The sequence below is a fragment of the Apteryx rowi genome, unplaced genomic scaffold, assembly GCF_003343035.1.
Source record: "Apteryx rowi isolate R43461 unplaced genomic scaffold, aptRow1 scaffold_126, whole genome shotgun sequence".
Classification (NCBI taxonomy): Eukaryota; Metazoa; Chordata; class Aves; order Apterygiformes; family Apterygidae; genus Apteryx; species Apteryx rowi.
In genome coordinates, this window is record NW_020447486.1 from 947354 (window position 1) to 971112 (window position 23759).

Genomic DNA, 23759 nt, shown 5'->3' on the forward strand with positions numbered 1-23759 from the left:
AAGGGAATATACACAAAATTACACATATCTGAAAGCATTTTTCCCTATTAATTATGCAGATATATTCCTGTCCAACAGTGGATTTTTTTTTTCTTCTTCCATTTCAGCTGCACTGGAGTACCCTCCTGCAATTGCTCTTTCAACCCATACTGGCCCCTCTATACCAGTTTGATTTCTACTCAACTTTATCTTAAACTTACCAATTTATCTGAAACAGTACTGCACCTCAAGCAATCACCTTTCCAAGTGCTCCAAAAATATTCTTGACAACACAGGCAATACAATTGCAATGGGCTTTTTCAGTGCTTTGCTATTGTCTCTCACACACCCTCTTAAAGATAAGGGAAGGGGAGCCTCACCTACAAGAGAAAGCAGTTCTGCGAGTTAAAAGGAAAGCGAATAGTGAGGTGCTGTGACACGAGCAGGGTACAGCAAACCTAAACAGAAGATAAAATCTGCAGGACCAAGTCCTCCCATGAAAGCAGAACTGGGCTTGTCTACACCGATACTCTTTAAAATTTCCTCTGTTTCACTGCTGCCAGAGCCCGCAGGGGTTGCAGTGTAAAGTGCTGCTCTGTACCAGCTTCCCAGGCACAACCTGTGTATCTGTACACTGGAGATACTCATTTCCCTGCTGCCTGGGATTTCCTTGCTTTAAAATGCCTGATAACCGTGGTTCAAAATTTAAAAATGCAAGTACAGACTTCTCTGTGTATGTTGGAGGCAAAATCCAGGCTCAGGAGTTTCATTTCACATGTTTAATTAGGCCATGAAGAAAAATATTATGGATGCAGAAAAACAGTAGATTCCATTACATTAGGCCTTCTACAATTTCTGTTAATTTCTGCCACATAAAACTGCCACGGTTATTAAATTTTCAAATAAAAATCATACTCCTAAATTTTCTTTATTGTCAAATGGCTTAAAAACATGCAATAAGTACACAAAGTTGCTATCAATGTTCAGCCAAGAGTTACAACACACTGACCTCTACCTTAACTCAACATGGCTCTAACTTCAAAGCCCGGTTAAAACTATTTAAATACCGACATTATTAAGCATAGCAGACATGCCGAATACTCAAATGGAGCCAGCATGCCTTATGTGAAACCCAATGTCTGCAGTTCCTCCCCCTTATTTCCCAGGATAAGCTTACCTGTTCTCCGTCCGGAGCAGGACTTTCCTGTCACGCTCCTTCTGACAGAAAGGAGTGGTGTTTCCCTGCTCTCTCATCCTTGGACTACTGCCTTTTATTTCTCAATCTCATCTCCTTTTTGCTAACTGCAGTGGAGGCTAAGCACATAGCTTCTTTGTTTAAAGTCACAGGCTTGCACCTTACCCCTAGCGGCTCGGCAGGCACCTTCGCAATTTGTCGGCAGGAGGAACTGAGAGCTTCACTGAAATCCAAGCGTGGCTTTCCTGTTGCACCGCTGCCGAAGGGGAACGGAGACCCCGGCTACCCCATACTGAGCGGGGGGGGCTCCGGGGGCTTTGTATCTGACTGCACCTGCTTTTGCCGTTTTAAAGAGACTGTAACACTGCAGAGATCTCTTTAAATAAGTAGCATATAAGGAATCTGCAAATATTACCTACAGAAGGATAAAACATCCCCATAAAGCAATAAAGGAATTTCCTGCAATCATCCAGAAAATTCACAAAGAATAGAGATCCTGTAAAAGGCTCTGTCTTGTAAGAAGATAGGCAAGTGGTGGAAAAGCCCAGGCTGCCGAACCCCGTCAGCTGAGACTTTCTGGAACTTGCATTATCTTTTTCTCCACAATATGTTACTGATCATGCATACTGATCAACACAGTACCAAAAACAAAAAAAAGTTAAGAAAATTATCTGCCATCAGCAATGTTTTTAAGGAATAGCTGTAGTTGAACCAATGTTAAAGAGTTTAACTGCTTAACTATTACACGTTTAACATACTTTAAAAGTAGACTAAGCTTTCAACAAAGTCTCTTGATCAAAGACTGCCATTAGTAACATTTGGATTTCAACAGTATTCAGTGCTATGTACCGCTGGTATGGGTGCTAGCAAAAGAAACATTTATTGGCCTTAAGAATGTCCAAGGAGCAGAACTGCAACACCACATTCAAGATGCGGTTACAAGGCTGCACAGTCAAGAGTGGAGTCCTAGCACAGCGATCTTCACAAGAGTAACAATTTCTACTCTTCTGCCTTCTGTCTCTCGAAGAGTCCTGGCGCAACTATGATACCCAGACTAAAACTTAGCACCATGCTTTGTGTAAAATTTTCCTTCTGGTCCTTATTGCTACGTCTCATGCACCTTGACTTTGTCCTGCAAATCAGCACATGAAGAGATACACTGTTCACAAAAGCCCTTTATTTCACAGTCTGCTGGCTTCCAAGGCACAGTTTTTTAACCGAATTATTATTAAGGTTTATGTCAGATGGAAAGTCATGCATCAAATTCTTGTTTCCAATTAAAAACAAAACAAAAAAACCCCTGAAGACACGTACTTTCTAGGATGAAATTTTCAGAATTTTCTTGCACCTAAAACCCAAACAGCTTAGGGTTCTAAGGAATAAATTGCTTTTAAAAATATTATCCTTGAACATGACTTTCTGTATGTGGGAAAGAGAAAGGAAGAATCTGAGCTTAAAGTGTTTGTGTTTTATGTTCAGAAGTTAACCAGTCCTCAGCACAGGTACTGAGTCCACCACTAGTTCCCTTTTCTGCCTCCAGGGTAATATACTTCAGTCCTACCTACAAAAGGTACATGCAATAACTCAAAGATCAGACATTCTTCAGCTTATGCACCAGCAAAGAGCTGCTTTTTACAGCCACTTTCTCCGCTCCTTTCCTAAGATAATTCAGCTGCTGAGTGAGGCTCTTCTCCACCAGTGCAATAATCTGTTTTACATTCTGGATACTCACTGGGAAATCTCAGAGGAACTGGGAGATGGATAGAGAGAAAAAGCTGGGTATAAGAGACGACTCCAGCCCAAATATCCCAGATCAATTACTGAAATAGATCCACTGCATTAAAAGCCTCCTGTTTCTGAACCCTTCCTACAAGCCCTCCGGCACACAGTTCTACTCTAACATAACCATGGGATAAATTCGAAACAGTAGGAGGGAGAGGAAGAAGGCAAGGGAACTGAAGAGAAGAATCCTAAACATAAAGAGTTTACACAAGGAGAGCTAAACATGTCACAAACATGATAGACCTACAGATTCAACCCGGGAAGACAGATTTCTGGTACCTGATCTGCAAACCATTGGGAAGTCTTAACTACTACAGTCATTCTTAACATGGCAAAGCCTTGTACAGCAAAGCTTTCCATAGCATCATCTGGAAATCTTTGAGTACTAGCTCATCTTACAGCTGCAAAACCTAACTTCTTTTGAAACCCAGAACACATACTTGGTTAGGAAGCATAACACAGGGAGGGACTCAAGGACTTGCACACAGGTTCAAGCGGTCTCTCTGTGCTTCCCTGCAGAGTACTCCAAGAACCTTCTGAGATCGGCTCAGGGTTGAAATCTGCATTTCCCCCTCTTTCAGACATGCTTTTATCCCCCCCTCAACACACTGTACAAATTAATACTTTGCCAAGAAACTTGCAATATATCACCACAGGGTTAATTTCCTTTTACCTGCTAGTATCACACTTTCAGCGCAGAGCGCTCCGCTTGGCTGAAAGCTCAAAGGGCATGAATAATACAAGAGGACTCCACTACGAACACCATTAACGGCTCAAAAAACCTTCATTGGGTCTCTCACCACTTCTCACTTGCTGAATCTTAGATTTCCTTCAAACATTGCAGCACCAGCACTAAATCAAACCCAGAGCGCTGTCCCATCTCGCCCCTCCCCACCAGTAACGCAGCCGACGGCCTATGGGGACACAGGAGCCGAAGGGGCGCAGAGGCGAGCTGCCCCGCAGCTCTCCGGGCTCAGCACCCACCAGCCACCTCTGAGGTCTTACGCTCCAAGCAAACCATCCCCTAGGAAACTCTGCCTACAGGTTGGTATCTCACGGTACTAACCACAGAGCTTCGGCTTGATTCACAGCAGATGCCCAGTTAGCCTAGGACTAACAGCTCTCTGACAAGTCCAGCCTTTCCACGTAACACACCGCATGTGCAGGGACAGACGTAAGGACAAGCCACCTGCCACGCTGCCTGCCCTCAGTCACTCCTGAGCCTCTGCAACTTCCGCCTTCGGCAGGGAAATATGACACGCTTTGTTGAAGTTAAATCCCTTCAGCTGCCTTTGAATTACATAAAGAGTTAACAAAAGCAAGAAATAATTCTAGTATTTGGAAAAAGTCCATTATTTTTTTCAAGGATGGCTGCAATCCAGCTGAACTATTCACCCTGAAACATAACATGGACATTAACTTTCCTAGATGGCCCACATCACGTTAAGTTTGGGAAAACTTGGCAATGAAACGATTTGTCGTTACAAGAAAATCCAGCCAGGTGCATGCACAGAGGGAAATGGTGAGTCTAAATGTTATCACATGAGCCACAAACTTGATACATCACACATCTATGAAATCACATATAGTTCTTCATTGAATCATTCCAAATCAAATCAGGAAAATGCAACCAGAGTTACAGGAAATACTAGGATCTTGGGCAAATTGCCTCCAATGTCTGCTCTCAGTTATACTATCTGTAAAACACGATTGATGAACTTAACCATTAAGTAAATGCAAAACATGATTAGTTCAATTTTTAAACAGAAAAAATAAGGTAGTGGCTTGTTTGGTGTCATGTGTCAGATGTCTGCTTTGTACTACATTACAATTATAACAGAATTTTTGAATGCTAGAGAAGCCTGAAAAGCAACCATTTCCAGGCACAAAAATTGAACACAGAAAATCCTTAGATTTTCATATACATACTTATGACTTGTACCAGCTTTCCCTGCATATGTAAACTGAAATAACCTAATACATGAAAACAAACTGTGAGGATTTAAGGAGGAATGTCTTATCCCATAGGTATGAGACTAACACTGCACATGAGGAGGAAAAAAAAAACAAACAAAAAAACCCTCCTCTGCGCTTCAGTTTTCAGTTACTTCAGCAAAGCCTGCATAAAAGGAATTTAGAGTGATGCTCCAAATAGGCACCAAGGAATGATTTAAATAAAAGATGGGAAAGCACATGTATTTTCTGTGGTAATAAAACAATTTTAAAAGAAAATGAAAGAGAAGGGGCTTGAAAGAGCACCAAAGATTCCAAGACTGGCTGGAAAGGATTTTTAAAAGTGGTTTAAAGCTGTGGTTTGAAATATTTATTGTCTGTGGAGGCATCTGTTCCAGCCTAGGGAGGGTTAGCTCAAACCTTCTTCTGCAAGCTACATAAACAGAGTTCCATGGAAGAAACCACTAAATGACTCTTCTGTACTAAACATTAAAAATTGTAATACAGGACATACGTTGAAGTTATAAAATGCCCTGTAGCTCTTTAGAGGTATAAATTTGCTTTGGCCGTTATATTACCTAATGAAGTGCTTTGAAATGAAAGATGCTATATAAGTGCAAAACATTAATGCAATATGCTCAACTTAATTTGGACATGCCATAGTAGGATGGCTCCTTTATTGAGACATCTGCTAGGAAACTGATTTGGCCAAATCACAGTGAGTGATAATGAGTGCTGTTTAATCAAGACAGTATTAACATAAATTTTAACTTCTGTCAAGTAGCTTAATGGTGAATTACTGAATGTTAAACAGACATGGAATTTTATATTCTGGTCTTTCAGTAAACAAGTTCTCAAGTAAGCTGGAAGTTATAGTTTCTTCAACGTGCAGTCAAAAAGACTAGATAGAATCAGAAAGAGTTGAACTCAAGCGATGCAAGATTTGAAATCATAGAGTTTATTTTCAATTTAAAAAAGCTTCAGTATTGGAATGCTCTTCATTTTTGAAGAAGGAAAACCAAATATGAAATCTTTAATATAAACATATCCGGATGTACTTTTTAAATTAGAAATTTATAAAACATATTTTTATTAATTTCCACCTTTTGGGCACATGTGACATTTCTGATTGGATGCTTGACCCTGACCAACTTTTTACATTTTATACAGGTAAGGATCAGTAAATTTCTGTCCTTTGCACTGCAGAGATGGCTGTAAAAAAAAGTGCCTTTCCCTGATAACCAGGTTATGTGGTTTCATTCATTAGCCATTGATTTTGCCAATCAAACACCTGCTTATCATTCAGTCAGAGAGAAATTTAGCACTTCTAGCATCCTGACTCAAAACTACTAGAAACTAGAATACTGACGGTGAAGAGCCATCACACACTCTCATCAAGCAGAGGCTTTTCCTGCAAAGGCGTAACATAGTCACAGATACTGCTTTTGATATTCACTCTAAAGGAAGGGAGATTCCAGAAACCAGTATTAATAATTGACTTATCAAAATGAAAGCATAGCATTTTAAACTATTCCACAACATAGCGAGTCTGTTAAAAGCAGAATAGCATTTACTTCCAAATTCCCTAGTTTCAATATAAAGGTGTACATTCCTAAGAAAGGAAAGACGAGCAAAGGAGATAAAAAGCATCACAGAGTTCAGTACCACAAATGATCTGCTTTGCAGGAAGGGTAACAGTTTAATTTTTAAGACCAGGAGACTAGGGAAGAAGCAAAATAAAACAGTTGCAAATTAGGCTTGCATTAAGCACCCACGTAAGGGGAGACACTTTCTTAGCTATGGATCAAAAAAGCCAACCCAGGCAAGATATCAAACCATATGCTTCTATTCTCACCCATCTCTAAAAAGGACAAGTTACTGATCTACAGAAATACTTTAAAATTTGAAAGCTTCTGAGTCCTCCAGGCAGCAGAAAATGTTGAGACTGGTACAGTCAACAGCATGTGCTCCAGTTGGAAGGGGAGTGCCTTGCTACCCACAAGTGGTATCATGGCTTAACACAGCCCAAGCAGTGGCATGCATTTATTTATTTCAGTGGATCAATTAAATATATAACATTTCCCTTCCTACAATACTAGGATGAATGTTGTGACAGAAGATTAAGTTTTGTAAAGTGATGTGCAACACACAAAAAGTGGTCTATGAGCAGATGAATATAAAAATGTACATCTGGTTTCATGCTGTGCATGAACACATGCACAAAACCAGACATGGGTCCTACATGATTACAAGAGCACATGCAAAGCGCTAAGACATTAGTTGTTAATGTTAGTCCCAGGCCATTCACTTGCAGGCACAGCTTTGGGAGAGCCAAGATTTTCAACACAACAGTTTTATTAACACTAAAAAAACGCAATTAAATAGGACTAGTTCCTTCCACCGTCACTTCATAATCGCATCCACTCTGCCAGGAGTCACACTCTCCCCATCCTACTCCTCTCACTCTTGACCTCTGCAAGCTGAAATCTCGATAGGGGACAAGAAGGCCAAGCTTCTTCCACAGGTCTAATTCTCAAAGCAACAGCCACTTTGAGAGGGGGGAAAAAAAAAGTGTGCGCTGTTGCTGTGGAAACAGAGCACGAAAATACTGCTAATAGATCAAGTAGCTCTCGGAGGATCAAGCACACTGCAGAGCAGTTACGGGAACTTCCTCTGGCACGCAAGAAGGGCTAGGACAGGGAGTGCAGGCAGCCCAGATGTCTCCACCGCTTCCCCGATTTTACTGGATCTGGGCCAGCTTTTCAAAAGCGAGTCAGTCCCTCACTGCACTCGGTGAGAAAAGGTATCTTGTTGGTGAAAGCAATTACCACCCCGCGAAGGCCTTGAGCTGGGAGGAGGAGAAATTGCAGAGCTTGCTTAAATTCTGGATAGGTTTATTAATACAGAATCCTGGACACGGTGTTTAGCAGAGAACCGCAGAAATGCACGGGGCTGTCCCAAGAGTTTACTGACTGAGTTCAGAAGTGATGCTGGTGAATGGTAAAGGAGAAAATGAACCTACATCCTGCTAGGTAGTAGGTTCCTTATTCCCTAACAGATGAAGGGGAATAAATAGAATATGAACATGTCATTAAAGACTGCACGATAATTAACACACAGCAATGGCTGAACTAAGACCAACAGGCAACCTCAATATCAGACTATTCTAGCTTTTGAATGACTTTAAAGTAATTTTTGTGCCTAAATCTATAGTTCTGTTTTTCTCCATTCCTTTTGAGATCCCTGAACTGTATAACCTGTTCATAACCCTGAACTACATAAACTATAAGAGCTGATGCAAGAGTCTAATACAAATACATCAAAGAGAACACTAGTTAAGAGCAGCATTAATGAGAGCATCACATACACAAAAGCTGGCTGCAGGTTTGTCAGGAAAAAATGGAATTACCAAGTGCCAATGAGTGAACATTATAGAGTTCCTCCTACTATCAAAGATCAGATGAAACCAGCAACCAGCAGCTATCTGCTGCTCTAATACCGATTTTGCCAGGACATTTTAAACATAAGATGGAGATGGCAGGGGATTCCAGCAGGTCCGAAATTTGTTTAACTTATCAATGCTACCAGATATTCATTCCCCCAACTCTGAATCTTCCACCCTTCCCTCTCATCCCCGCAAAATGTCTCATATTAAAAGAAACTAGCCATTGACAAGCTGGAAGAATGACTTATTTTACAAGGGTGTTGTGAAGCTTAATTCATGTTTGTAAAAGCCCTTTGTATTGTGCCTTTCATCTACTGTGGGAACCTCACGGTATTATCAATAAGGTCTTTTCTGCAGCAGAAAGGCTTTGCTAAAATAGCTATACTAGCAAATCTGCCTAGCAGAGATGTGGTTTACACAGGGAAAAAAAGGTCTTTTGCCAGAACAGCTAGTACCAGTTCCCAGTAAAAGAAAAGCTATACTAGCAGAAGCACATTTTTGGTGGTATCTAACTGAATCTAGCATATGGGTATCGTATGTCAACGAAGGGTGATTTCTGCAGAACCTTAACAAAACATGGTTATACTGCCAAAACCTTGAAAACTAGCTCAGGCCTACATATTTTGGAGGCCACAGATGAAAGACATGCATTTACTACTTTTGCAATACCAAGTTTCTGCATTCATTTATTTATGTGAATTAGCTAGAAGTAAGGGCCCTCTGTAAAGAGATTATCTTAGCAGCAAAGATATTTGACTTCAGTATTTTTTAAAAGATATATATTTTTTGTTCCTTTACAAAACAAGGAGAAAAAGGAACAAGAAGAACTAAAATAAAGCCTTGGTCAAGTCCATTTTACCAAACAGAAAAAGACATAGTATTAACAGCATTAGATTTAACGCTTACATGTGATTTATACTGCTGTAAAGAATATGGACTATGGTACAAGAAACCAGTTCATGTGACAGAAAGGAGAGTAATTTTTTACCTGTACTATTATTACTATTTTCTATTGAAACTTCCAATTTTCTCACTCAAGTTTAAAACAACATCAGCTATCTAATTGTTATTTATCTCCTAACAAAGGTGGAGAGGTGCCATCACATCAGGTTCCCAGATGACTAGTTGCCCTTTTTTCTAGACATGTTTAGTCTTATTCTGAGCTTCTTAAGGTAGTCTGCGGGTACCAGCAGCAGTGCGTTTACATTTTGCCTTTCAGTTTTTCTGCACCTTTCTAGAAGCCTGCACCAAATCTCATCACCTAAGGGCTTGTTTACACAGGGAAAGGAAGAACATCTGTCTCACTTCTCTGAAAAGCTTTCTCCAAAGAGAAACCTGTACTTATTTTAGAAGGGAGTTTCTCCACATCATCTACTGTATCAGAGAGTTTTCTAACACACATGGCACCAAAGCTATGCAATACAGTGCAAGTGCTATGGCAGAACCATATTTCAAATCTGTGGCAGGTCACAAATTAGGTAAATATTTTTCCACAAACTGATTCAGGTCAGGCGTGCTTGAATCTGGACCAGAGCTCAAAATCCAAAGACAGAAGTTGCCAGAGATAAGGGAAGTAAGTTACTTAACAGTATTGAAAATTTGTTTTCCACATGAAAGAAGGTTTCATTACCACAATTGAAGCACATGTATTTTGTTGCTTTCCACTGAAAAGTAAAGCTAAATCTGCTTTGAAGTGAAACTAAACATGAAACCCCATATTCTCTGTTACGGGGCAAATTAGAAAGACTAGCTACATAAATCAATCAGTAACGTATTATTTACCAAAATATCACTGTAGAATCCACAGCCCACATATCAGAACTACTCAATGCACTGTTTTGTTACAGCTAAGAATTATTTACGTGACATCGCAAACTATAAGCGAAACAACAGGTACTAATTTATAATCCTTACATGTTCTCAGCAACCTTTGCTCAGTCACTGATGTACCTCTCTATCTGGCATGAAGAACAGCACTGGCCTAAAACAGACTCGTCAGTTCTGGACTAGGGTTAAAAAGAACAAGGTCCAAATGAGGGCTAAAATACATGAAATATTTTCCACATTAGCTAAGCCCTAGACCAATACTGAAGCACTAAAAGGCCAGGCATTCTTGCTTCCAGTTAAGAAGCACTTTCTTTTCATGACAGCATAAAACAGTGCTGGATTGGGTTTCCTTTTCCCACTAGCATCCATTCTGCATGTAAGCAGCTGTCCCTAATCAATGAGAGTTAGATATTAACACTTTATGTCATGTGCAAATTTATGTCATGGCCTTCCTTCAAAAACCATAAAGACATTACATYTAGCACTGTATCTGTGCTACAGACCTGCTTACAATCAATTTGCTTTATCTACAGCATAACAGCCATGTACCATCCTCCACAGCAGTACTCCCACTGATATCACCAGAACGTTTGCCTGAAGAACAAGGACAGAATAGGGCCATTAGACACATCTAGCTGGAAAAGTTCATTCCTGCCCTTTGGCTACTCAGCAGGGGGGGAAAAAAAAAAAAAAAAAAGCTTTAGCAAGGCTATCCTGCCCCAGTGTTTCTTCCTATTTCAGTCACTTCATTGCTTTTCTTTTTTTCCTTTCTTCCTCTTTGTCCCCTTTCAATTATCATCCTCTTTTTGGCCTCTATTCATGCATCCCTCAGTTTCTTCCCCAAAACAGAGCTGACAAATTTGCAGGGTTCAACACATAACCTTGCTGTATGCCCCGAGTCCTGACTACGCAGCACGGCTCCCTTCCCGAGCATGATGCCATGGCAGTGAGCATTAGCTAAAGCATTTGGAGCAGAAGTCTCAGAAGAAACATGTGGAGGATGAGGCCAGGCTTCCCAGTGGAAGGTCACCTACTCTGAAACGTCCCTCCATCACTGCCAAAGATATCCCACATTTATCATTCTCAAGTTCAAGTACACTTCAAGGCCAGCTTTGTTTCTTCCATTTTTCCTTGGGAGCAAAGGCATATACTCTGGCTGAGGCTTTCTTCCTCTTAGCTTTATGAAGTTATATAACTGCTCCAAAGTTTCTGTAGGGTAGAAATGAAATTTCCAGGGTAGAAATGACAGTTACGTGGCATGATCAGCTGCACCGTTCTACACTGAAGCATGAAACTGCCAGTGCAAAAGAAATGCACAGTTAAACGACAAGAAGCCCTCTTCCACTCCCTGAGCCAGTGCAAGCAGCCCTGGACGGTACGGGAAGACTGAAGCTACGTGTCTTCAGCAAGCTCACACAAATGAGTTTGAGGTGTTGCTTTTGAAATTTGATCCCCTTCATGACTTGTGTCCTGAACCACTACAATCAGGGAACAGTCTAGGGCAGGTTAAAGATTTAGCAACCAAGGAGTATTTACATCTTAATGATGAACTTCCTAGTTCTGGCACTGGTCCAACAGCATGGAGGCTCACTGACTTTCAGAGCATGGTGTGGCTTATTTCCTCAAACTTTATGGGGACGGGATTAAGGATAAATATAGAGGAACGAAAGGTTTAGTTTTTTGACACGTAGTTTTGCAGCTCCCAAGTCATCTGTATAGATGAAGATTAGACTTGGAGCTAATTGCACTTACAGATATTTACGTTAAAGGAACAATACAATTTGGAAAAAAGCATACAGCAAAGGAGAGAGAGTAATTTTGCCTGGGGGGCTGTAGTGCTACCAAAATACAGAATTTCTTGCATTTTAAGTAGTGTTTAAAAAGTCAACCATAAACACATGAAAAATTTTGCAGTAAAAAAAACAAATAGAAAAAGCAGAACTCTGAAAGAGAAATCAATCAGCATGTCTAGGAATTTGTTTGTCCACACTATTTCTTTGAATGTGAAATACAGGCTTCAAATGCAGCTGCACCTATTTCAAAATTCACATCTTCAAATATATATCAAGGCAGCATAACAGTCTGCTTATGCACAAGGTATCTAAGACAAATCACCAGCCCTCACTGAAGAAAATATATTATAGATGCACTGTTTTGAGAATTAATTGCTTTCTGGTCTCCAAAAAACACCACTGAAACTCCAGTTTACCCTCATATGTTGAAAATAACGTACCTGGATACATTTTTTATTACTTCTTTCACAAAGGAAAAAAAATCACTTTTGAGCAGAAAATGGGCCTGAAAAATGTTACCCTGGACTGAACATGCAAGACACTTTAAATGAAGGTGCTTCCTCCACAAAAATTTTAGTACTTCTAACACTACACTCCAACAAACAATTCTTTCATAAGAAGGCTTTCTTGAAGCAGCTGCAGACTGTTAAAACAACCAGCAGAAGATCACAATTGCATGATATGAGGCACATTTCACCCCTCTCTCTGGAGCACATGTCAGAGATGGTGTCTCACATAGAAATCGGGAATAGTACCTTTAAGCCAGCAGACAACCCCACTGTATGAAAATCTGTAATGTGATCTTATAATAGCTGATCCTGAATTAATTTTAGAGTCCTAAGATTTGAAAAGGTGAAGAAAAAAATCAGTGCTGGGTAAATTTCATCTAATCATCTGAATGCCTCTATTGTCTCTTTGGTCATGCTAAAGTTTGCTTTGTTGTTGTTTTTGTCTTTCCTTTTAAAATAGCCTCCTGCAGCTCTAAGCTAAAGATCTTCCTGGAGCTTCTAAGCGACAGCTGCAGTATCTTAGCCATCTGTTTAATTTATATTTGCTAATGCAGCTCCTGCTGTTTTCAACTGACAGTTTTTTTCTCTCTTATTACCCCCACACGGGAAATCATTGCACTTGCCAAAGTTTTTCTGTAGTCTCAGATGTCAGATCAAGTCTGGAGACAAAAGGTGATGAATGAGGCTCCTGTGCACCTCCCTTTTGTTTTATTAAAATTATGAAAATTTGTAAGGGGGTTTTATGTTATTTCTTTGAAGAACAATCATGAACAAAAAGGAAGGAAGGAGTACAGAAACAAAGAGGGAGATAGTAAAGGGAAATCCTACCCCCTCCTCTCAGCACAGCAATTCTGAGGGGAGGTCAGGGTGGAGGCTCTCCCAGATACTCTCAGGAGCAGAATATTCATTCCACACCCATTCCCTAAAGCTATGATTCAACCTCTTCAGTCACCTGTGCCCACCTACCACCAAGCTAAGGGTTTGTCTGACTACTGACTTTTCTTCACTTCTTGCAACCAACATGCCTGCTACCTGTTCTGGAGCACGCTGGAGCTCAGATGCATTCACAAGTCAACGGGAAGTGGTGGAGCACCAAAGCCCAGATGTTGCAGTGCCAGCAGTTAGTGGCATCCTGTAAAGCCTCCTGCAGGAAGGTGCTGAGTCTGAACTCTGCAGTACTAAAAGACACTGGATAAAAGCACAAGCTGGCTCTTGAAACAGCAGTCAGCCTTATACAGTGCAGTGGCAGCAGAGACGTTACTGTCCCAACAACTCCCCTAAAGCATGATAGCAAGGAGATTAAAGAGTCTATCCCTGCTGGAAAGAGACATCAAGTTTAACATAAAACTTCAAACTTAAACACAGATACCCCTGTCCTGTTTAAACCTATGGTAGCTGAATCACGCTGAACTCTACAATGTCTGTCTCAGGAGATGCAATATTCATGTTACAAGACAACACCACCTTCCAGCACTGATTAGCCCCAGCCCAGCAACAGGTAGACACATTAAACACAAAGAGCTGCACATAAACCAAACCCACAAGACACATGGCATCTCTTCCTTTCCAAAATGCCACTTTCAGAAATCTTTACTAACTGCAGAGGCACACGGCAACATGAAATGGGCAGTTCCCAAAGGCCCAGAAGTCTTGTGCTTTCTGGTACCTGACAGAGCTGCTTATCAGCAGCTTATCTGATAAGGAGGTTGCAGGGATGCACGTATAGGGAAATGCTTGGGAGATACTAGTCATAACCTCATATCAGCACTGTTTCCAGAACACGGTGAGAAATTAAATCTATTGTTCTGACACCACACCTTGGAGCTGGCTCCAACAACCATGAAGAATGCTTTAACTCTTCCACTGTGTCAAGGCCTTGTTTTTTAACCAAAGTGTCTTCTCTCTTGCAAGCTATCTCGATTACAAAAGAGGGAAGAGAACAGAAAAGCCATCTAGCAAAGGAAGAAATTAAGACATCTGGAGAAAGAAGGAGACAAAAATACAAGAGGAGGCTTTTCTATTCTGGCAGTAAGGTGTAAACCATTCCTACCCAAATTCTCTTTTCAAACTTCCAGTGCTATGTCTGACTTAGTGCCTCCCCCTGCCCCCATCAGCCAGAGAATCACCCCCTGTGCACCCTGAATACAGCAGAACCTTTTCCAGCATTACAGATCTATTACTCTGCAATTTAAGAAAGCCATGGGTACATGATACATCTATGCTTGGGAAGAGCAGAAATATGAATGCAGCCCATAGGATGGAACCTGTGAAAGCTTCCTATTCTGTGTACAGTCATCCTGAGCTCTTGATGAGTAGAGTCTCTTGAAGCATAATGAACACTTTTGCTTTTTAATGTACAGCAAGCTAGTGTCAAAAATAATTACTGGTGCACTTTGGAGATGCTTAGTGCTGCATCTTCATACCTCCATCCCCTGAATAATTGTAGTACAAAAAGTTCATCTTTGAAGAGCATATTGGACAAAATAGAAAAGCTAAAAAAACCCACCATGCTTAGAGCAAATATATTAATAGCTGCACTGTACCTAAGGACGTTACAGCCATTTCTCTCCAGAAGATTTTGTCCAAGAGCCAGACAAAGTGACTGTCAATTTTCTGTCTGTATCGCAATCTTTCCATCTGTAAGCAGGAGTACACGTTGATGTACTTCACTATAGTACTATCATACAGTGCTGGAATCCACAGACCCAGCACAGATTCAAATGCATTTAGAGCATGGTGCCAATACTGAGAAAAAAAATTTTTCACCTCAAAGAGAATACAAGCTTTAAAGTCTGAAAATTCATCACTACTCAGCTTTAATTGATAACTCGTACTTTATATTTCCTAAGTATATTTCACTCACTTTATATTTCATAAGTAGCAAGATCAAGAAAGCAAAAAGCATTAAAGTCTAATAATGTAGAAATAGATTACTCTCCTCAGTCAGAAAAGATCTCTGCTTTTTATGTCCTTCACCAACATATCAAACCAAAGACCCACAAAACAAGAATTCTCTCCCACCATCCTTGTCTATCATGCTAACCAGGCCAAAATTATCATTTATTTCAATTTCCTTCTTACCTCAAAAAAGTGTGAGTGCAGTCTGAAAAAGAGCTGTGTTGCACCAGATGCAGATTCAGTAAAAACACCAGGAACCTGCGGAGAGGGAAGAAGATTGTATAAATACACATATCTGACTGTGTAAGGCAGCTAAATATTCCAAACTGGAAACATTCTCTGATAGGGGTGTCTGATCCACTTGTGATTCAATACCTGAAGTACTGCAGTTTTCATTCAGGAAATGAAAGTAAACTAGCTCTGATTCTAGCTCTCTGACTTCAAGACACTGTTGCCTATCTGTTAGAGCCGCAGGAGAAGGCACTCGGGCCTTCATGATTCTGCCAGCCAGTAACAGAAGTAACTGACCTGACTAGAAATTACCCAAAGTTGCAAAGAAAAGAAAAACATTAAAAAGGAACTATGAGTTAGGCATAAAGAACTTATTTTTTCAGCCATATTCATTTGTTTTCTTTCTTTACCTTTGCATTAATAAGAATTATTGTTACTTTGACGAGCCTATGATCACAAGGTCCTGCAGAAAAAAGGCCTCAATCATCTACCGTTGCTCAGTCCGTTATGCATTATTGTAATTGTTAGAAAAGCTAAATCTAGGATTGGGAAGACCATACGATTCCAACTGAAAGGAGAAAACTAGTGAACAGTGAGCTCTTCTCCAAAGTGACCAAAAGGTGTCTTGCACAACAAGACACGCTACTTCTTAAGACCTGGCATAGTAAATCTGGCAAGACCATGTGCAAAAAGCAAAAAATTTCTCGGTAAAAAGAAAACAGATTTTACAACTAGCAAACAGGTTTAATTTTTTCTCTGTCAGCTACCACAGCCCAAGGATACAACAATACTCTTCTACACCTCAGAAGCCATCACAGCAAATACTAACATTGCTCCCTGTGGGACGCTACACCACATTCAAGTCCTGTTTCCAGGCATATGTACTTCTTTTTGGGCATCTTTTTGCTACTTGACAACAGAAGTTTATCAGAATATATGAGGTGAAAAAAATCCTTCCCTTTTTTAGCTGGAATAAAGTTTGTTAGTATTTTCCACAAAATACCTCTGTTGTCCAACTACCTAGTACACGCAAACCACACAGGCCTACAGACTTTCCTAGAAGTGGAAAATAAAAAAAGTGCCTTTGCTGTTCATACTACAGAGATATATCTGTATAGACAGAACAGATGCATCAAACTGAATGAGTTTGAGAAGAAAGCCATTATTCAAGGGTAGATGAATTTTGCAGCTGAGCCTGGTACAAGATTATCTACCCTCTCAATCTTTTCCATAAATGTTGTGAACATTGAGCATCCCAGGAGAAAACATCTGAACTAAACACTTTATTCTTAGCTTGGTCAGACACCACTTGATACGGCCTTCAATCAAGCATTAATAAAGTCAGCCAGTTCTCCATTAGCCAGCGTAATGGGGGATGGGAGTACCCAGATAACGGAAGAAACCTGAGCACGCAACCCCAGCTGCAGAGAAGCAAAAGCTCAGAGGCTGCCCAGTATCGTTGCACCGTACTTCGCAGGGCTCCAGGCTCTGGAAGGGCTCTTAGCTGGGGTACAGAGCCAGAACTGAGCTAGCCCCATATGAAACCCCAGCCCTTAAATCTCTCAAAGCAGAAGGGATAGTACATATAACCTGTTACTGTTGCCCCACTTATCACTGCTGGAAAACTGCTGCTATCAGCAGCTCGATGTCTTGCAGAACCAGAGCTTCAGGTCAGGCCTGGCTGGCTCAAGAAAGCCTCTAAACTTGGCTTCCCAGCAAGCCATATTCTGGAAGCACAATACAGGGACACCAATGGCAGCTCTGAAGAAAGCTGGTAAAGCAAGCTGACATCTCTATTAACTCAGGGTCTGAGCCACTCAAAAATAGATGTACTACTTCCAGGTCTGAGCCCAAGATTTCTGCATGGATAACTTGTAACCTGAATAATCTGCCCATGGAAAATAAAAGGTTAGCTGTAACAATTAAACGGCAGAAAGGCCAATTTTGGTGCCTACACACTAGTTCAGAGGTAAAAAATTAACCTATTTTGATTATGAAGGCTATCTGCAACATCCCCCATACAAGGTTTGAAATTCTTTCATCTGAAGCTTTGCCCATGGATATTCCTCTTCTCTCCCAGTATCCCCAAGCATTCCCCAAGAGCCACTTCTGCCAAGAGTATAAAGATGATACTTGGAAGGAAATCAGATTTGGTTCTCTACGCTCTCCAACATATACAAGTAATATACCTACTTAGTTAAGCATGACTGTCCATATAGACACAGCATTTCAAAAAGGCAAAGAATTACAGACCACCCTGAACCATAACTCTGAGCTCCAATAAACAGGTGACAGCCTTCCCACAACAGGCTAATGCTAGTTCACTTTGAAAACAGAGGCAACAGCTTTCAACAAATTCCAGAGAATTTCATTTCTGAATTTTACCTGTCAGAAAACCAAGTTTTGCCGCTCATCTGCACTTTAGGTGCCTAGACTTAAAAACAAACAGGCAGATGCAGCTGCTCGCAGCTGATAAGACCTCCTGCTACTGGCATCTATTTATATCCATGATCCAGAATAACAAATCCATGTACTTTAAACAACTGAAACAACTACTAGGTAAAATATGGAAATGCAAAGATGGGACTAGAAGCCACCTTCTTTAGTGTATAAAACACTTCTCCCATAAGTAAAAAAAAAGAATACATTTGGGTGGGATCCCCACTCTCTCCGAATAACAGCTGCCAAAATAGAGATTCTCAAAAAAACAACCTCCAAGTCAGTACATGACAGCAACTCCTGACAGCACCTTGATGGTTCTCATCCAAACGCTGGGGCGAACACCTCTCCCAAGGCAGTTAATGCCTTTTGACTGTGTTGCATAAAGCAGCTTCTGCTGCTTGGTGTTGCTCAGGAGCAGAGGCAAGGCAGGATGAAGTATGGGAACAGGGTTTTAGTGTTCGTGAACAACATCACACAATGCCTGATTTGTGGGGTTGTAATACATAGGTGGAAACACAAATTCAAGGTCCGAGGATGGAGCTCTGCACTAATAAGTAAGAGGTATTTGGTCCTATGGGATTAGGGGCAAGAGAGAGAGAATATGAGATAAGATACAAGGGGACGGGACAGAAGTGTGCTTCCACCTATGTTAGCTTGGCCCAAAAATGACATTGCTCCTGCACATGATATCCAACCCAACTGAGCTTGAAAACCTCAGCGTAAGAGGACATTCACGACTTGCAGGTACAGTTGCTATACTACACAGAGATACTAGTTGTAGAAGAAACTACAACTTTTCCTACTACTCATCTGCAATATAATATTATGTAGCGCTCAATCAAGTATCAAAAAGCCTACTACAGGGTTGATATGGGTTAATAGCATCAGGGTGCAGTTTCACAACCAGCATAAGTCAGTGTTAGTGGCTACCACCAAAAAAGATGGTCCCATATCCTTGGCTATTCACAGCACACTGATCCAAGTAAGAACTAATACACCAAAGAATGATTATCAGTCAGTCAGATTTATGAGCTGATCCAGCTTACCCTACAAGCTGCCTGATTGCAGAAACTGAAGCAAGACAAAAATGCCATGACTGTGGCAGATGAGGGCAACACTGACCTTTCCAGGAGAAGCATGGTCTGAGATCGCCTTTCACAAAACAGTATCTTTATTAAACAGACTAAAGGGGAAGGCAGGAGATAGAGGAGTTACCCATAACAATACAATATAGAGGCTGGCTACAGTTAGAACATCTTAGTCCATTAGATCATATTCTTCCAAAGCTACTTGTTTTTTGAGAAAATTCTGTTTTTGGACATGCATTTAATCAACCTTCAGTCAATGTGAATACTGCATGTGTATGTTATCTGAGGGCAGGTAATAGTCTTAAATCTGAAGAATCACTATACTCTTGAGTTACTGGTTATTTCCTTCTAAACTTTTTAAATGCAAAATGCTAACAAACTTTGAATGCGTTTTAGGAGTGAAAACCCTGAACCAGAGTGAAACACATGCAATATTTTCAAAAGCTGTCTCTAGTGTGTCTCCCTGTTTCTATTACAGTGTCCATCTGCTACGAAAAAATGTTAAGCTTTATTTAAAATAGAAGCAAATACCACTTTCAGATACTACTACTTCTACTACTCTCCTATCTTTCTACACATAGAATAAAAATCAAGTATCACAGCTGGAAAAGAGCAATATACAGCCAAAAAATAACTAGATTGGGGCCGGGGATGGAAGCAGGGGGATGTATTGGTATCGAGTGCTACAGCTCTGGAAAAAGACTAAAGGAGAGGATTTCACAGCGACAAATCTGAAATAGCCAGCAGCTGGGCTTTAGGCATATACCGCACAGCTCCATGCGATTACAAGGGGCATCCCTCATGTTGCACCCAAATTTGACTCTGTCCCACACTACCCTGCTGCTCCTAGCCTTCAAGGTAAATTGACATCAAACACCTACTCAGGAAGCCAAGGTTAAAGGGAAAGGTAATTATGTTAAAGAGATTAATTCCACTTCTTGTCATGCTTCCTGTGCTACATTTTGTTTTACAGTTTCTCATTTTGATTTTGTGTTCTAGATTTGGGTTATGGCAAGCCTACAGCAACTTCAGTTGCTATGCATAATGTAAAATAAATTAATTAACAGCCTCAGGTCTGAGAATCCTATGTTCCACAYATATAGACAATGCACACACCAATACTATATGTATGAGGTTTGGCATAAAAATTCATGCAGAAAATCTGTCTCAGACACTACCACGGTAATTTTAAGTATGAAGTGTGCCAAATGCAACAGAGTGACTGTGACAGGGCTTACATACAAAAGCAAACGTGGAGTACCTGAGATTGCCAAGCCATTCAACCAGGCTTTGACACTTTTTGCAGTCAAACGCTCACAAGTGTTTACCAATTAGTAAAATCTCCCCATCCCAGAGGAGCAGTAATACCACACATCTGAGTCTTTTAACTAGCAGCCACATGGTTTATAGGGCAGCAGCTCTGCCAGGTGAGGTGAAATGATCTCCTGTAGCACTGACCTAGCACAGAAACACATTTCGTCTCAGTTGGAAATTGTTCTTACACAACCAGTGTTCTCAATACTCCAAACAATAGCTTAGGTACATTAAATCATAGATTTTAATATTTTAACTATGGATATGGCCTCTCATTCCTCACACACACAGTATGTTGATTTAATTATATACCTGTAATTCAGTTTACATTTTACAGGAGGCAAAAGGTAGAGAGATTCCAGTAAATGACACTTGAGATAAGAGTATGAGCAACCGAAGAGTACAATGTTCATTCTTTGCATATAGACCAGCCTATAAAAGGGCTTAAAAATCCACTCAACCAGGACAGGTAGGAAGCTTTGGCAAAAGCTAAAATAAAGTTAATTTTCCAGATGTTAAGTTTATAAAGATAACTTGCAAAGTACCAATCAGTGAAGACCTGTCTTCCTAAATCCACGGATGGACAGTTTCAGGATCCTGCTTGCTCACAGTTTTTTCCAAGCTGCAGCAGTTGAGGCTGAACAAAGCCTTGTCCTTTCTTACCGACTTGGGCACAGCGATGAAGCAGCAGGCAGGAGGGAAACCGAAGCAAACGAGGTCAGTTCCCTGTTACCCTGCCTGGGAAAGCGCTGCACAGAAACACAGACACTATTCACTAAGGAAAAGGTGAAATAAAACAAAACATCCAGCAAACTGAAGGAAGTTTAGAACTGCATCTTCCTCCAGCTGCCTACATGTAAATAGCAGCCAGGAGGCTTTAGGGCGAGATAAGAAAATTCTGAATGTGGGTTTCTGCAGAGGCAACTGGCAAGCTTGTTTTTCTGGCTACTGTTTGGATGAGAAAGGAAGAGGAAAAGATGATGGTAGCAAAAGAAAAGCACAGCAGGGAAAGATTGCAGGGAAGAGCAAACAGACATAGGGGAGAGGTAAGCAGTGGAAGGAAAGGGGGAGACAGATATGAGTCCCAGATAATGTGRGGAAAATAATGAAAATAAAATTTGCATACTCTAATTTCCACTAGAGACAACTGAAGTGAAAGAGGAATAAAAAAAAACAAACCAGGGAATTAAAAATAATAACCACCTGAAGAGCAGTCAAATTATCCAACAAATTTTCCCAGTGTTAATATAATGATTCATTTGATCAATATTTTTCTGCAAAATTCTTAAGTTCCCCAAGTGATAGAGCACTATTTGTCAAAGATATTATTTGACAGATACCAAGAAAGGTAGAATAATACATTAGACAAATTTATTTTACTTCTGATCAAACTAGCTCTAGCATTAATTGGGATGCTATTTAAACATATTAAACAAGGAGTTAATGGCAATCTGTTACAAGGGTTTAATACAGAATTCTGTAATGCAGAATTATTTCATTTCTGTCAACCACAGCAGGCATGTCAGTAAGATGTTCTTCAGCCTCCCTGGTTGCTGGATACAGTTTCATCATCTGCTGATGTTCCTCGTACTGCAATTTTTTGTCCACAAATGTGTGTGTGTAACATTAATTCCTAGATTCAAAGATGCTGGAGACATGGGGCATGAAGGACTGCCCATATCCAAGGCTTCCTGTGCTACGTTACAAACTCCTCGGGATCCATGATGCTTTATTGCAGAAGACACTGTGAAAGAGTCGAACAAATTCACACATAGGGAAGTACTGACCGAGTCCAATGGAAGAAAACAAAACTGACATTTTGGTATTCCTTCATTTTGCTGGATTTTCAAATCCAGCTTATTAAGACTCAGGTGAGAGATTTCAGAAAGACCACAGATTCAGAAAGCTGGGATTTGAATAAATATTTGATGCAGAACAGATTTTGGTGTTTACATTTTGCTTTTAGCATTTATATTTTATATAATGTAAAGGATAAACTGACATCTACAGTGTTTCAGGCTGTTGCAGAATTAAGACAATCTTGCATTCATGCAGAGAGAGAACATGAGAACCAGACTACTTAATCAAAACTTAGGACTAAAGGTGACTCTTCAGGGTTTCCATAGTGTTCGTGGCATTTTGACTCTCTAGAATTAATCTAGGCAGTGGTACACTAGTCATTCGTGTCAGCAGGAGTCAACCTACAGAAGAGCAGAAAAAACATTACAAGAGAACCACATGTACCAGGCAGGACCACTGGATTAGAGTAGCCACCACCTTAGTGCCAGTTTCTGAAATCATGAGATATTTCTGGGTATGATAAAAAAAAAAAGTCACCTTTGGTGATTAACAGTACTAACCACAGTATATTCAGGCAGATCTGGGAACCCGTAAAAAGCCTAAGTGACAGTGTATAGAGGAGCACAGAACTGCTGTTTTGCAGCTCTGAATCTAAAATGAGAGGGGCATTAAAATTTTTTCCATGAATAATTTAACCAAAGACCAGATGGAAGGAAGCTGAGAAGCTACCAGAAGTGTGCAGTCTATACTACTACTGCTACTTTAAAAAAAAAAAAAAAAAAAGTCAGTCCAATTCTCATCACGGAAAAAGAAAAACAGAAAAGGTCGACCTCAGTAGGGAGGAAAACAAGGAGGTATTTCAGAGACCAAATTGACTCTAAACATATCCATGTTGAAACCTGGAAGATCTTTTTTTCAGAAGTTGAAACCTGTCATGAATACCCAGAAAAACTTTTGAGGACCTCTGAAATTAGCATAACAAACCTCACAGAGCAGGAGAGAAAGACTGGGGATTTCATCTCGTGCAAACTCAGAAATAGGTAGGAGCGTATTCTTCTCCATACAGAAGGCAGTATCTAAATCAAAACAACAGCAGGATAACAGAAGAGAGACACAGCCCAAGCCTTGATGCTGATGCTGCTTCAGCTCCCTTGAAATCCCCACGCCAAGACAGACGCTCACCCTGCCTCCATCCCTTATGAATGGAAACATGAAGCCGAGCATCTATTAGGAAGCTAATCCCAAACTATGGTATCCTTCGGTGTCCCAATGGACTTCTCTCCTTTTCTTCCTTGCCATACCACTTTCCCTCAATTCCATCTGACATGAATGATGCAGTTATTGCAGAAAGAAGCTGCTCCAGCTGTGCATTTTTGAAAATCTCATTTTTCCAGTTCTGCAGCCAACCAGTTTCAAACTAGAAAAATCTGCAAAGCTCAAAGTCCTGCATATTATTTCATATGACTAAAAATCACAAGTAATAAGGGGTCCACAACGTGTGCA

At 40.5% G+C, this 23759-nt stretch overlaps 1 protein-coding gene across 4 annotated transcripts in view; it reads right to left on the reverse strand.

The window, feature by feature from the left end:
• NDST2 (N-deacetylase and N-sulfotransferase 2) overlaps window positions 1–23759 on the reverse strand; it is a 138276-nt gene that overhangs the window by 75906 nt on the left and 38611 nt on the right. For 2 of the 4 annotated variants that reach the window (XM_026055796.1, XM_026055797.1), the window contains exons 1-2: window positions 17998–18017; window positions 15565–15639 (exon numbers count right to left, since the gene is read on the reverse strand). Coding sequence is in view for 1 of the 4 variants with exons in the window: in XM_026055800.1 (XP_025911585.1) it covers window positions 15565–15639 (75 nt within the window). In the remaining 3 variants the exon portion in view is untranslated. Of the gene's footprint in view, window positions 1–15026; window positions 15121–15564; window positions 15640–17997; window positions 18019–23759 lie in introns of those variants that run through there. The other 2 variants (XM_026055798.1, XM_026055800.1) reach the window with 2 other exon arrangements.